At 44.1% G+C, this 13239-nt stretch overlaps 1 protein-coding gene across 1 annotated transcript in view; it reads left to right on the top strand.

The window, feature by feature from the left end:
* Nucleotides 1-13239, top strand: part of MOV10L1 (Mov10 like RNA helicase 1) — a 65956-nt gene that overhangs the window by 34311 nt on the left and 18406 nt on the right. Inside the window, exons 13-19 of the mRNA XM_076006900.1 lie at nt 106-197; nt 3717-3775; nt 4591-4691; nt 9523-9631; nt 10222-10397; nt 11228-11374; nt 11972-12093. Coding sequence (XP_075863015.1) covers nt 106-197; nt 3717-3775; nt 4591-4691; nt 9523-9631; nt 10222-10397; nt 11228-11374; nt 11972-12093 — 806 coding nt within the window. The remainder of the gene's footprint in view (nt 1-105; nt 198-3716; nt 3776-4590; nt 4692-9522; nt 9632-10221; nt 10398-11227; nt 11375-11971; nt 12094-13239) is intronic.

The raw sequence follows: 13239 nt of genomic DNA, 5'->3' as shown, positions 1-13239 counted from the left end.
TGTAGAATGAATTTTTCATGATGTGTTGCTGGATATAGATATAAGATTATTCCAAGAAATCAAATATAATGTTATGGAAGTTAAAATCATTTGTTCCTTTTTTAGATTCATGAAGAAGATGTAACTCTTAAACTTAATCCAGAATTTGAGCAAGCATATAACTTCGAACCCATGGATGTGGAATTTACATATAACAGGTAATGCTTTCAGCAAGTCTTTGTTCAGATGTCTCTCTACCCTTGAGCAGGTGGTTCTTGAGTCATCAGTCATCGGACGTCCCGGTAGTGATGTGGTAGGTGCCCACAGGGCCTACGGTGTGGGTGGAGGTTGGCTCCCTCCACCAGTGTTGCATGCCCCACGTGTAGAGCTGTATTGCCAGGTATGTTTTGAGACATACAGATACGTACATCTGCATGCTCATTCTTCTCTGCACCAGGTCTTTGGTTCATGCCATGGTCACCGGCAGCTGCCAGCTCCCTGACCTTGTTCATTCACTGATTGTGGGAGGATCACTGCTCCCCTCATCCTGCTTCCCATCCTCCACCAAACCCCAACCCATTGACTAGAATTTTGGTTTTTTTCCCTTTTTAAATAAATGGTTTGTGTCTATGTATATACACATAGGTACACAGGAGAAATGTATTCTTTAGTTCTAATTATTTTTGACTTTGTAAAAGGAATAACTTGTTACATATAGTTCCTAGGAGTTCCAAAAGGAATAACTTGTTACATATAGGTCCTAGGAGTTCCCTTTTTCACTAAACATAGTTACTGAGATTTCCCCGTTATTGTCTGTAACTAGTGTTCATCTGTTTTTACCACTGCATTGCAGGCAGTTGTGTGAATACCCACGGGTTTGAGGTGGAATCTATCTCATTATGGTCTTGATTTACATTTCTGTGATTACTTAGAGGGTTGAGAATCTCCATTTCTTGGCTATAAAGCATTCATCGTCTGTGAACTTGCTCATGTGTTTGGCCCTCTTTTTACTGATTAACTTACCTAACTTTTATTATTTGTAGGCATCCTTTCTGTATTATTTTGGGTTGTTTGTTTTGTTTGTTTGTTTGTTTTTTGGAGACAGAGTTTTGCTCTGTCGCTTAAGCTAGAGTGTAGTGGTGTCATTACAGCTCACTACAACCTCCAATTCTTGGGCTCAAGCCATCCTCCTGCCTCAGCCTCCCAAGTAACTGGGACTACATGTGCACACCACTACCGGCAGCTAATTTTTCTATTTTTTATAGAGATGGGGTCTTGCTCTTGCTCAGGCTGGTCTCAAATTCCTGAGCTTTAGTGATCATCTCGCCTCAGCCTCTCAGAGTGCTAGGATTACAGACATGAGCCACTGTGCCTGGCCCCTGCTGTGTTTCTTTATGCTAAAAACTATTCTCAGATGTATGTATCGTCTTCAGGTTTATTACTTTTAGCTTTCTGTAAAATACCTTTTGATTAACAGAAGGCACTATTTTTAATGTAGCCAAATTTATTGAATTTTTTGGTTATAAAAAATGCTTTTCCTGTCCTTTAGAGAAATCATTTAGTGTCTCAGCTGTCATCAGACTGGAACGTGTTGTGGGTGAGTGGACTGGAGAAGTGAAGAAATGTGGTTGGTTCTTTTTTACGGTGTCTGTCCGTGAAAGCAGGACAGGATGAAGAGGGAGAGATGTTCACTGATTAGTAAAGAGGTACTCAAGGCCCAGGGCGTGCTGCTCAGGTGAGACACAGCCTGCCGACAGCCAGTGACCTCCCTGGCTGGGAAGGAGAGGCTGCAGGCTGCAGGTGGGTGGGCGTGTGAGCGTGTGAGGAGGTGAGCTCTGGACCACAGGCTGAAGCATCCTTGCTGTGATGGCCAGAGAGATGTGCAGCCGGTTTGTGGGCCTAAATTTCTAATGCCTTGTTTCTACTCTGGAACATGAGGCTATTCTAGTAGGCGCAAAGTGATATTCCATTGTGCTTTTAATTTGTATTTCTCTAATGACTAATGATGGTGATCATCTTTGTATGTGCTTTTTTTGCCATTGGTACATAATTTTTGTTGACATTATTGGACTCAAATAAATGAGTGAGGCAAAAATATCAGTCAGTGGTAGTTTATTAAGCCAAGATTTGGGGGTAAAGCATGAACCACAGACAAGCTGTGGTTATTTTTCCAAAACAGAGAGAAGGGAAGCGATGGTGGCAAGTGGAGGCTTTTGAGGCAAAGTGGCTACATTCTTGTAAGGTCAAGGAAATCTATGTTTACATAAAATAAGGGAGTGAAGATTAATTACAGAGATGTCTATGGTAGGTGGGAGAATGTCTGAGTCTGTCCTGTCTCCAGTTCTCTTACCTATAAGATAAACTTGTAATTCATTGTTAGTGTAGAATCAGACAGGCTTTAGTTCAGATGCTGACATAGGGATAGTTCACACGTCCCTGCTTATGGGGCCTCAGCAAGAAATTTCCTTAATTTGTGCATTTCATCCACATTGTCTAATTGATTTGCATAAAGGTATTCATAGTATTGCCTTATTATCCTTTTAATATCTATAGTGATGTCACATTTCTCATTCCTAATGTTGGTGATTTGTGTCTTCTCTTTTGTTGCCATCATCAGCCTGGCTCGAGGTTTGTCAGTTTCATTGACCTTATCAAAGAATCCACCTCTGGCTTTATTGGTATTCTCTGGTGTTTTTCTCTTCTCTGTTCCATTAATTGTTGCTATGATCTTTATTATTTTAGTTCTCCCGCTTATTTTAGGATTCACTTGCTTTTCTCTTTCTGGTTTCTGATGGTCAAAGTTGCGGTCACCAGTGTGAGGCCTCCTCTGCCAGTGCAGGTGGCGGCGTGGACGGGGTCCTGCTGACAGAGCGTCGTGAGCTCCGCAGCCGCCATCTGTTGCTGGACGCTAGGGTTCCCAGTGTTTTGCTGTTACAAACAGTGGAGCAATAAATGCTCTTACATCTTTGTACGGTGATGCTAGAATGCAAGGAGAGTTGGCATCTTTGCAAGACTGAGTCTTCCTCTGGAACAGCAGTTGATACTTCAGGAGAGTTCCTTTCTGTTCCTGGCCCTCCTCCAGAGTTCCTGTCCACTACCCTCTTAGTCCCCTGGTCGGTTTTTTATTACATGGCTTTCTATCTCTTTGTGTGTTTGTCTTGTTTTTTGTTTGTTTGAGACAGGGCCTCCTTCTGTCACTCCAGCTGGAGTGCAGTGGTGAGATCGTAGCTCACAGCAGCCTCCAGCTCCTGGGCTCAGGCGACCCTCCCGCCTCACAGCTGGGACCACAGCAGCCGCCACCCTGGCTCAAAGTGGCTTTTCTGTTAACCCAGTAATCGTAATACTCCCTCACACTTCACAAGCTGCACTTTCTTTCTTTTTTTTTTTTTTTTTGTTTACTTTATATATTAGAACAAATATTCCTATAAAGGAAGAAGTTCCTGCTGTCCTGGTAGGTAGGACATTTCTATTTAAATTTTTTTATAAGACCTGTAATTTCTGTGTTTTGTTTAGACACATGGTAAAATGACACCCTCTCCTCAGTCCTTCAGGTTTCCCAACAGTGCCTTTGAGACCTTGTAGGACCTGACATCTAACGTGGTCCCTATCTACAAGTATTTTGTGGAGGCTATGTTAGTATATTGACTGAAAGATTACATATTCAAATTTCCATGACCTGTGCTTAACCTTAATAGTTCTCAACTTACGGTTATTTTCTGTCATTTTATTTCCTGCAGAACCACGAGTAGACGGTGCCACTTTGCACTGGAACAAGTCATCCACTTAGGTGCAAAAGGTATTATTTATGTAGAATGATAGTGTTAGACCTTCCCAAGGTGTTTTTATAGGCTTTGTGTAAAATTTTGTATAAAACAGTTTCTTCAATCATAATATTAGAAGTAAAACTATGTGATAACCATATATTTTTAATTTTCTATTGAGGGGCTGGGTGCAGTGGCTCACGCCTGTAATCCTAGCACTCTGGGAGGCCGAGGCGGGTGGATTGCTCAAGGTCAGGAGTTCAAAACCAACCTGAGCAAGAGCGAGACCCCGTCTCTACTATAAATAGAAAGAAATTAATTGGCCAACTAATACATATAGAAAAAATTAGCTGGGCATGGTGGCACATGCCTATAGTCCCAGCTACTCCGGAGGCTGAGGCAGAAGGATTGCTTGAGCCCAGGAGTTTGAGGTTGCTGGGAGCTAGGCTGACACCATGGCACTCACGCTAGCCTGGGCAACAAAGCGAGACTCTGTCTCAAAAAATTTTTTTTTCTATTGAGGAATTTCAGTATTGCTATTTCAACTTACGAAGCAACTGAAAATAGCATGCTTAAATAATTGAAAACAAACTCATTGTGCTCTTCTTTTCCCCTTGTGATGGAATTCATTTTTACATTTATAGGTAGACAAATAAATGGCTTTATTGTAAAGAATATGCAGCACTGGTATAATTCTGTAATTTAGAAAGAGTGTACAAGGGGGTCAGGAATGGATTAGAATAGGGGAAAGGAATGGATTAGAATATGAATTACTTTAGGATCAGCCATAAACATATATTTCTGAGCTTTTCAATAATGTCTGTGCCCTTACCTTTTCTTGTTTTAAAAGTGTTGTTTCCAGAAGAAATAATTTTACAGTCTCCCCAGGTGACAAGGAATTGGAACCATGCACAAGACACCAGAAATGGTGGACAGTCCACCTCCAAGGTAGTGCTTTGATGACTTCTACATGTTTACATGAGTAACATTATAAACTTGCTTCCAGCTGTGTTAGCTCTCAGTTGACTGGAGTGTTAGAGGAATGTACTTCACAACCTAAAATCACAGATAAAATATGGCTGAAATATTCATAAAATAGATTTAGTGGTAAAGTTTGTATGTCGTTGTATGTAGGGCTAAGATTGCTATAATATATTAAGTGGGGGAAAGCAAGGTGTTTGTATGATCTTATGGTTTTGTTTAAAAATTATTAATATACGGTTTTTGTATACACTCAGGTACGTTTATGTGATTGTGGATGCAGAGAAAATACCTGGAAGGAAATACCCAGCAAATTATTAACATTTACAATCTTTGTGAATGTTGCAAAGATATTTTATTTTTTACTTCTACAATCTAGTCACTCCATGAATAGTAATGTGTGCCTGTTACATGCCTGGTGTTGTCCCAGGTTCTCAGTGTGTTTTTGTGAATAAAATAGAAGTGTTTTTATTTATGAGTGTGTTTCTAGCAACAAGAAAAATTGTTTATCCCATGGTGGAGCTTACAACTTATAATTCCATATTGTTGGAATTTGGTTTTGTGAGCATGTATAATAGAAAATTTTAAATTTTATCTGATATTTAGAAACCCTTTTACCATTTTATAGCCCCTCCCCAAAAATGCAAAAATGATAGCTTTAGAATGCCTATGCATTCATGGAAAATATTAATACTGTATAAATGAAACAGCAAAGATTATCCATGAAAATCATCTGCTATGTACTTCATATTTGATCTCTTTTGTTCTGCAAATAGAAAGGGGTCTTTGCTGGCACAGGTGTGATACCGTCTTCAGTGCTCTCTTCCTCCCTTCACCCCTCAGTGCTGGTCTGTTCCACACCTCCATCTCAGGGACAGCATGAGGTGGGTGGGGTAGGTGTTGGTGTTTAGGTGGGCACACTGTTAATTGGCTGAATTTTAATATTTTACAGTGTAGAACGTTATCTTCTTAGGAGTTAGCAAGAGCATTCCATCCCTCAGCCAAGATGGAATTACAGGGTCTAGATTTACCTTCCTGCCTGAAACAACTAAAAACCAGATAAAATATGTAAAACAGTTTCAGACATTGGACATCAACTATCAGAGGACAGTGATTCCTGAGAGAGGAAACAAGTCAGATGACCCCCCACTTATAGCAATCAGAGAGCGTCCAGACCAGAGAGCAGAAAAGGACAACCCCGTGGTCTACCTGAGGAGTCAGAATTTGGAAATGCAAGGAGAACCAGATGGTTGAAGGAGACAGGGCAGGGTGGGGCGAGAGCAGGACAAGAGAGCACGGGAGAGAGTGCCAAGATCCCCAGAGTTCTCAGCCAAGCGCTGATGAGTATGTGCTTGTGAGCAGGACACCTGGGCTGGGAAAGAACGAGCTGGGAAGAGTGGAGAGAACAAGCTTCAGCGCTGACACAGTGCCGGGCCTAGTCTGTGCCCACAGCCAGAGGAGGACGACCTCGGAATGCACAGGGACAGTGCTGCGCAGGCTGCTGCCTCGGGAGTGCAGAGGGGTAGCCCTTGGCCAAGGCTGCTCTGGCCCAGCCTGACAGGTGTGATGCCCTCAAAAGGGACAGGCTGTTTCCAAGTAATTTAATTGCATCCCAGAACAAAGTCGGAGAATATTTATAGGAATATAAAATTATCTAGCACCAAAGAAGGTGTAAAGTTCACAGTGTCTGACACCTGATGAAAAAATAAAAGAAACTGAAAAACACAACCCATAAGGAGAAAATTTAATCAATTGGAACCAACCCCCAAAAATAACATAGTGATGGAATTGGGCAGACACAGACATTAAAAGTAAATACATAAATATCTTCGCTATGTTCAAGAAAGTATAGGCCAGGCACGGTGGCTCACGCCTGTAATCCTAGCACTCTGGGAGGCCGAGGCAGGCAGATTGCTCAAATTCAGGAGTTCGAAACCAGCCTGAGCAAGAGCAAGACCCCGTCTCTACTATAAAATAGAAAGAAATTAATTGGCCAACTAATATATATAGAAAAAATTAGCCGGGCATGGTGGCGCATGCCTGTAGTCCCAGCTACTTGGGAGGCTGAGGCAGGGGGATCGCTTGAGCCCAAGAGTTTGAGGTTGCTGTGAGCTAGGCTGACACCACAGCACTCACTCTAGCCTGGGCAACAAAGCGAGACTCTGTCTCAAAAAAAAAAGAAAGTATAAGAAGACATAAACACATCACATAGATACATGAGAGATACAGAAAAGACACAAGTGTGTCTTCTAGAGATAAGAATTCAGTGCCTAAGATGTAAAATATATTGTACAGAATTAACAGCAGACTCAACAATATAGAACAAAAGATTAGTGAACTTGAAGGCACAGCAATAGAAACTCTCCAAAATGAAGCAAAAGAAAAATCTTTAAAACAAAAAGAAAAAATTTAATTGCTCTAAAAAATAGTCTTTTTTTTCTGAGAAAAACATGAAAAGAGCATCAGCGACTTGTGGGACAACTTCAGGCAGCCTCATGTAGATGTCCTTGGAGTCCCAGAAAGAGAGAATAGGGGGAATATTTTTAAAAAACAGTGGTGGGAATTTTCTAACTTTGAGGAAAACTGATGTGGTGCGCACCGTAGTCCCAGCTACTCTGGAGGCCGAGGCAAGGGGATCACTTGAGCTCAGGAGTTCAAGGCCAACCTGGGCAGCATAGCAAGACCCTATCTCTAGAAAAACAAAAAAGGCACAGTTAAGACAATAAAAAGGAAAGTGACAGAAAATACTTGCAGATCACATATTCAGTAAGGAATTTGTGTCCATAATGTATATTAAAATACCCTGCAAACTCAATGAGAAAACAACTCAATTTTTAAAAATGGACCAAGACTTTAACACTTTACCAAAGACTATATACAGATGTTAATAAACCCATGAAAAAGTGCTCAGCATCATTAGTTGTTAGGGAAACACAAAACCACATTGAGATACCACAGACCTATTAGAATGGCCAAAATCTAAGACTGATCACAAAGAACGTTGGCAAGCGTGTGGACCACTGGACCCTGCGCCCTGCTGGTGGGGTGGAGAGTGGCACCGCCAGCGTGGAAACCACGTGAGAAAACCAAACATGCACCTGCCGTGTGATCCAGCCACTTCTCTCCCGGGGTGCACCCTAGAGAAAGAAAAACATAAAGCCACAGGAAGACTCATGCATGAAGTTCACAGCAGCTTCATTTGTAATTGAAAAAAACTGGAGACAGCCCAGAGTCCATCAGCAGGTAGCAACTACGCAGGTCGAGGCGTCCTCACAGCGGAGCACGATCAGCACAAGAGGAGTGAGCCATCGACACAGCGTCGCAGATGGATCCCAGCACAGTTAGCTACACCGCGTGGAAGAGGTCAGACCAGAAAAGAGCACCGCTCCACTTATGCACGCTTTAGGGCACGTAAACTCGTCCGCGTGGCTGCAGGGACCTGCTGCGAGGGGCATAAGGAAACTTGTGGACTGATGGGTCTGTTCGCCATCTTGATTGTGGTGATAGTTTCATGGGTACATGCGTGTGTCGGAACCTGTCAGATTGCACACTTCAAATATGTGTGCCTTCTCGTAAGTCAGTTACACTTTGCAAAACTCATAGGACATTAGCGGGAGGGTGTGGTGGTACAACCTTCAGGACTAAAATTGAACAGTGTGCGTAAAATTTTTAATGTGAAAACTTTTGATGTAACAATTTTACAGATTCTAGAATTTATCCTATGAAAGTAGTCAAGTGCTGCACAAAGGCACATGTACAAAGCTGTGAGTTACATAGTTATTTGTAACGGAAAAATTGAAAAGTCCATTTTTCCAGGGCAAATTCTGTTTTTGTTTAAACACACACAGAAAACCAATTCTTGTGCAGAGTCTCAAGCACAGCTGGCAGAGAGGCAGTGCTGGCTCTTTGCACTCTGAGAGGCACACGAGGTTCCGTGGAGAGCGGTGAGGGTGTGCCTGTGGTAGGCCAGCCTTGAAAGCAGGAAGGAGGTACCAAGGGAAGACTTGTTAGTAAGATAAGATATTGTCAATGGAAAAGAAGACAAACTCTGTGAAATAATTTAGGAAGGTTTGTTCTGAGCCAAACTTGAGGACCATGGCTTGGAGCTATGCCCAAAAAGCCTTGAGCAAGTGGACTTGCTATGGCTGGGTTATAGTTTGGTTTTATACATTTTGGGGAGACAGGAATTACAGGTGAAGTCATAAATCAGTACGTGGGAGGCAGACGTTGGTTTGGCAGAAAAAGGTGGGATATCTCAAAGTGATGGCTTACACGTCATAGTTGGGTTTAGGGATCCTTTAGTTGACAATTAGCTGAAAGAGTTAGGCTTTGTCCAAAGACCAGGAATCAGCAGAAAGGAATACTTGAGTTAAGATAAGGGTCTTCTGTCTTTTATGTGATGCTATACCAGCATCAGGTCAGGAAGTAAACCACATCATAAAAACCTGTTTACTGAGATTTTATCATTTGTAGTCATGACTCACCAGGCTCCCTTAGGAATTTTTTGGGCAAAGAAAAAGATCAGAGTTCAGTCCTCAATATAGTCCTTTGTTTTGGTTTCATAATCACAAAATATAGTTTATTTATATTTAAAAGTGAGTTCAAAAAAAGAAGCATAACCCTTTTTAGCAGATTCTTAAATTTCTGTTATGTTTCAAAGGATCTGACCTGCAACTCATCCATGGAGTTGTTAAGGAAATATACTTAAGTAGAACACCTAGTAGATGTTTATGTTTGCTCTTTAAGCCAGTGTAAACACAAAACTGGTTTTTTAACCATTTTTCTGCATGTTAATTTCTAGAATAGGAAAACCATGAAGGACCAAACTAAACACGGAAGGAAGGAGAAGTGTGTTGGTGCCAAGGACCTGCCAGGGGTGGTGGCTTTGGCCACAGAGACAAGCAACTTGGGTATGTGTGTGTGAGGCTTGGATAGGAGCAGCTCAGGAATCTTGCCTGGGCATGTCTGGGGACCCCTTGGCCAAGAGGGAGCGGGTCTTTTCAGTCAGCTGGGGGGCTTAAGATTTTATTTTAGTTCACAAGAAAGGTGCTGGCATGCGAAAGTAAGAACAATCAGGAGAGAGGTGTGGTCTTGCCTTGGCTGGAGGCCAAATGGAGACTCAGTGTTTTGGGTTAGGTGCTTTAAAAAGAGTTAGATTATGGATTATTTTTGCCATGTGCTCTTTTAAAATGTAAAAATTCTAAAATCATGTCTCAAGTGCACATATAAGGGAGAAGAGTAAATTGGCCTATTTTTTCCCTCTCAGAAAGCTAAGGTAGTTGTCCTGACTCCACTTGATGAAATGCAGACAGATCATCAGAGGGGACACGAGGTGCCCTCGCTGGATCTGTGTCTCACTGGAGAGCCGCTCCCCATCTCAGTTCTGTTTCGGCCTTTAGCGCAGTGTGTGCTGATGCCCAGCCTGGGAGAGGGGGTGTCCGCAGCTGCTCAGAGCCGCTGGACTCTCACTGAGACTGTGTCTCCACTTCGAACACTGCAGGTGAAATTCCGACCCCTAAAGCAAGAGAGAAGGAGTTCTTCAACCCAGTGCTGAACGAGAACCAGCAGTTGGCGGTTAGACGGATTCTGAGTGGCGACTGCCGCCCGCTCCCCTATGTTCTCTTTGGACCTCCTGGGACGGGAAAGACGGTGACGATAATCGAGGCTGTCCTGCAGGTGAGGCGGCTCATGGGTGCCAGGGTCTGTGCTGCTGCTCCCGTCTGTGTCTTCAGGAAGTGAGCGTTTAAATCGTGGAATCAGAAGTTGTGAAGAGCTTGAGAAAGTTCTGTTATTTCATAATACTTAGTTAAGTTTTCTTTTACATGTGTATGAAAATCTTCAAAGCTTATTTTATAGGTTTTGAAAGAAACTTCGTTTTTAGAATAGTAGACTATTTGACCACATCATGAAATTTTGCCACAGAGAAGTTACACAGTAACTAACTAAAGTGACCATTCTGTAGAAGTTTCTGGCATCTCCATTTATATTTGAAATGTATGACAGTGGTGTGTGCAGGTGCTCCTCAACTTACGGCGGGTTCACGGGATGTCGTCCGTCGTACATCAGGGAGCATCCTGGGTGCATGTTGCCTGTGCACTGTCCCAAAGTCAGAACGTCGTAAGCTGAACCGTTGCAAGTCAGAGACCACTGGTATTTGGTATCGTGTGTAATGTGGATTAGCAAACATTGAGTGCCTGCCTCAGTACCGCGCTGCAGGCTGATGCATGAGAATGAGTCTGACTTGGTTTCTGCCTTAGAAAGTGGCTTAGAGTCTCGGAGAGCTTGGAGAGCTCGGCCACCTCAGGTCAGGTGTCGCAGCAGCACTGTGAGGCTAATTGTCACTTTCATGTCACTTGGGCCCATGTCTCAGAGATGTCAGGGATTAACGCCTGTGTCCTTGTAGCTGAGTCCTACACGTGAGCCTGTGTGTGGGTATCACACACACAGTTTCCACGCTGCAGGGCAGATATTTACAATCCTTGGTCTCTTTTGTGTTTTCGATGAAGGTACATTTTGCTTTGCCAGACAGTCGGATTTTGGTCTGCGCGCCCTCTAATAGCGCCGCTGACCTTGTGTGTTTGCGGCTGCATGAGAGCAAGGTGCTGAGGCCAGCGGCCATGGTCCGGGTGAATGCCACCTGCAGGTTTGAGGAGGTGAGCCTGGGTGTGAGGGCAGGCAGGGTCCCCAGGACCTCCTGGGAGAGCAGGACAAGCCGAGGCGGAGTTGCCACCGAGGGTGCTTGCCATGCACCAGAGCTTTGTTCCCGAATATTTCATTACATCTCACACTCTCTGTGTAGATCATCAATCTTATGGGCCTTTTTAGCTTTGTTAAATTCTAACATTACTCTTTTATTTGATCCCTAAATGTATTGTTTCTTTTTAGTTCATTTTATTAGTTTGGTTGTAAGTGCCCTTTAGGAAAATTAGACGTTTCTGATTTATTTATAAAGTATTGCTTTAAAAAAGAAATTAAATCTAGAAAATATATGAAGCTGTTTTCACAAAGGGTCTACAGGATTACATGTTATGTCCATGGCTCTAGAGTCCACAAAACATGGACTGAATGAGTATGGAAGTATACAATATGTTCATTTAAGAAAATCTTAAATCGTTGCGTGGTCATATCTAAGAAATGACAACAGGGCATTATCTTTTAGAATTCCTTTCAGCTTCATGATTCTGTCCAATTTAAAGATATACTTAATCTGGAAAAAAAAAAAACCTGACTCTCCCCCCCCTTGTCCCCAGACAATCATCGACGCCATCAAACCATATTGCAAAGATGGAGAAGACATCTGGAAAGCTTCGCGCTTCCGGGTGATAATCACAACATGCAGCAGCGCAGGGCTTTTCTACCAGATAGGAGTAAGGTAAGCGTCTTGGCATCCAGTGGGGCGCCAGGTCTCCCAGACAGGTCTGTGTCCTCCTCAGGCTTCTACCTGAGGAGGCTCTGACACAGACCATGGGGGACAGAGCAGGGCCCTGGGGAGAGTGGCTGGGATGGAAGGGCCACCGTGGAACCAGGCCAGGGAAGTGGTGGTATGCTGAGACCCTGAAGACTGGAAGGACTCAACAGTGGGAAGGCAAGCAGATGGACTCGCGTGTGCAAAGGTCCTATGGCTAGAGAGCTCTGAGCACGTTACCCCAAAGGAAACTGCAGAGCTGTGTGGCCTGTTGAGTGAGATCGGCAGAGAGGTCTGGCGCCCAGGGCTGCTGGTGGTGGAGGAACCTTTGGACTTGACCCCTGGTTAGGTTGGAGGCCTATGGACTTGACCCCTGGTTAGGTTGGAGGTCATTGAGAGGCTTCTGAGCAGGGGTAAGTCATGAGGGGTGCCACCATGGGTGGACATGCTCTGGGGGCAGGACTGCACACCCAAGGGCGCTGCTCAGGGAGCAAGGCACTCGGACCCCTGGGGCGAGGTAGGGCAGGAGGCTGCAAGCAGCTCCCCCAGTGACTGAGCACCAGGTGGTGTGGGGCAGGCTGAGGGCGGGAGGAAGCAGCAGGGTCCTTGGAGAAGACCTTTGCCCTCTCTGGTACCCAGAGACGACCCATGCAGCTTCTGGCTGGGCCACCTCAGGGCAGCATCCAGCAGCAGTGTTGTGTAGGTGACCGCCAGAGGCCAGGGTTCCCCAGGCCCCCTGCTGCCCCAAAGCCCCTGCCTGTCTCTGCCGTGGTTCCATGTGTCCACCAGCACCACTCGGACGGAGGCCAGCACGCTGCCTGGGAGCAGAGTGCAGCCGCCATGCCTGTCTGTTGTGCTGGGAGTTACTCTCGTATATACAGGATGCTGTTTCTCTATGTAACTAGTGATGACTGATGAAACATTTACTGCGTTTTCTATTTCCAGTCTTCAACATCCGGCATGTGCTTTACACTGTGAGCAGGTTGCATTCCAGACTAGCTACCCTGAGGTGCCCAAGAGCCACATGCGGCATGGCTGCGGGACTGGCCCCCACAGTTCTAAACAAGAGAGAGGGGTTTTGTGTTACTGTGTGTTGATGAGTCCGAGGTCGGG

The sequence above is a fragment of the Microcebus murinus genome, chromosome 10 (genome assembly GCF_040939455.1).
Source record: "Microcebus murinus isolate Inina chromosome 10, M.murinus_Inina_mat1.0, whole genome shotgun sequence".
Taxonomy (NCBI): domain Eukaryota; kingdom Metazoa; phylum Chordata; class Mammalia; order Primates; family Cheirogaleidae; genus Microcebus; species Microcebus murinus.
This window is presented reverse-complemented; position numbering and strand designations above follow the sequence as displayed.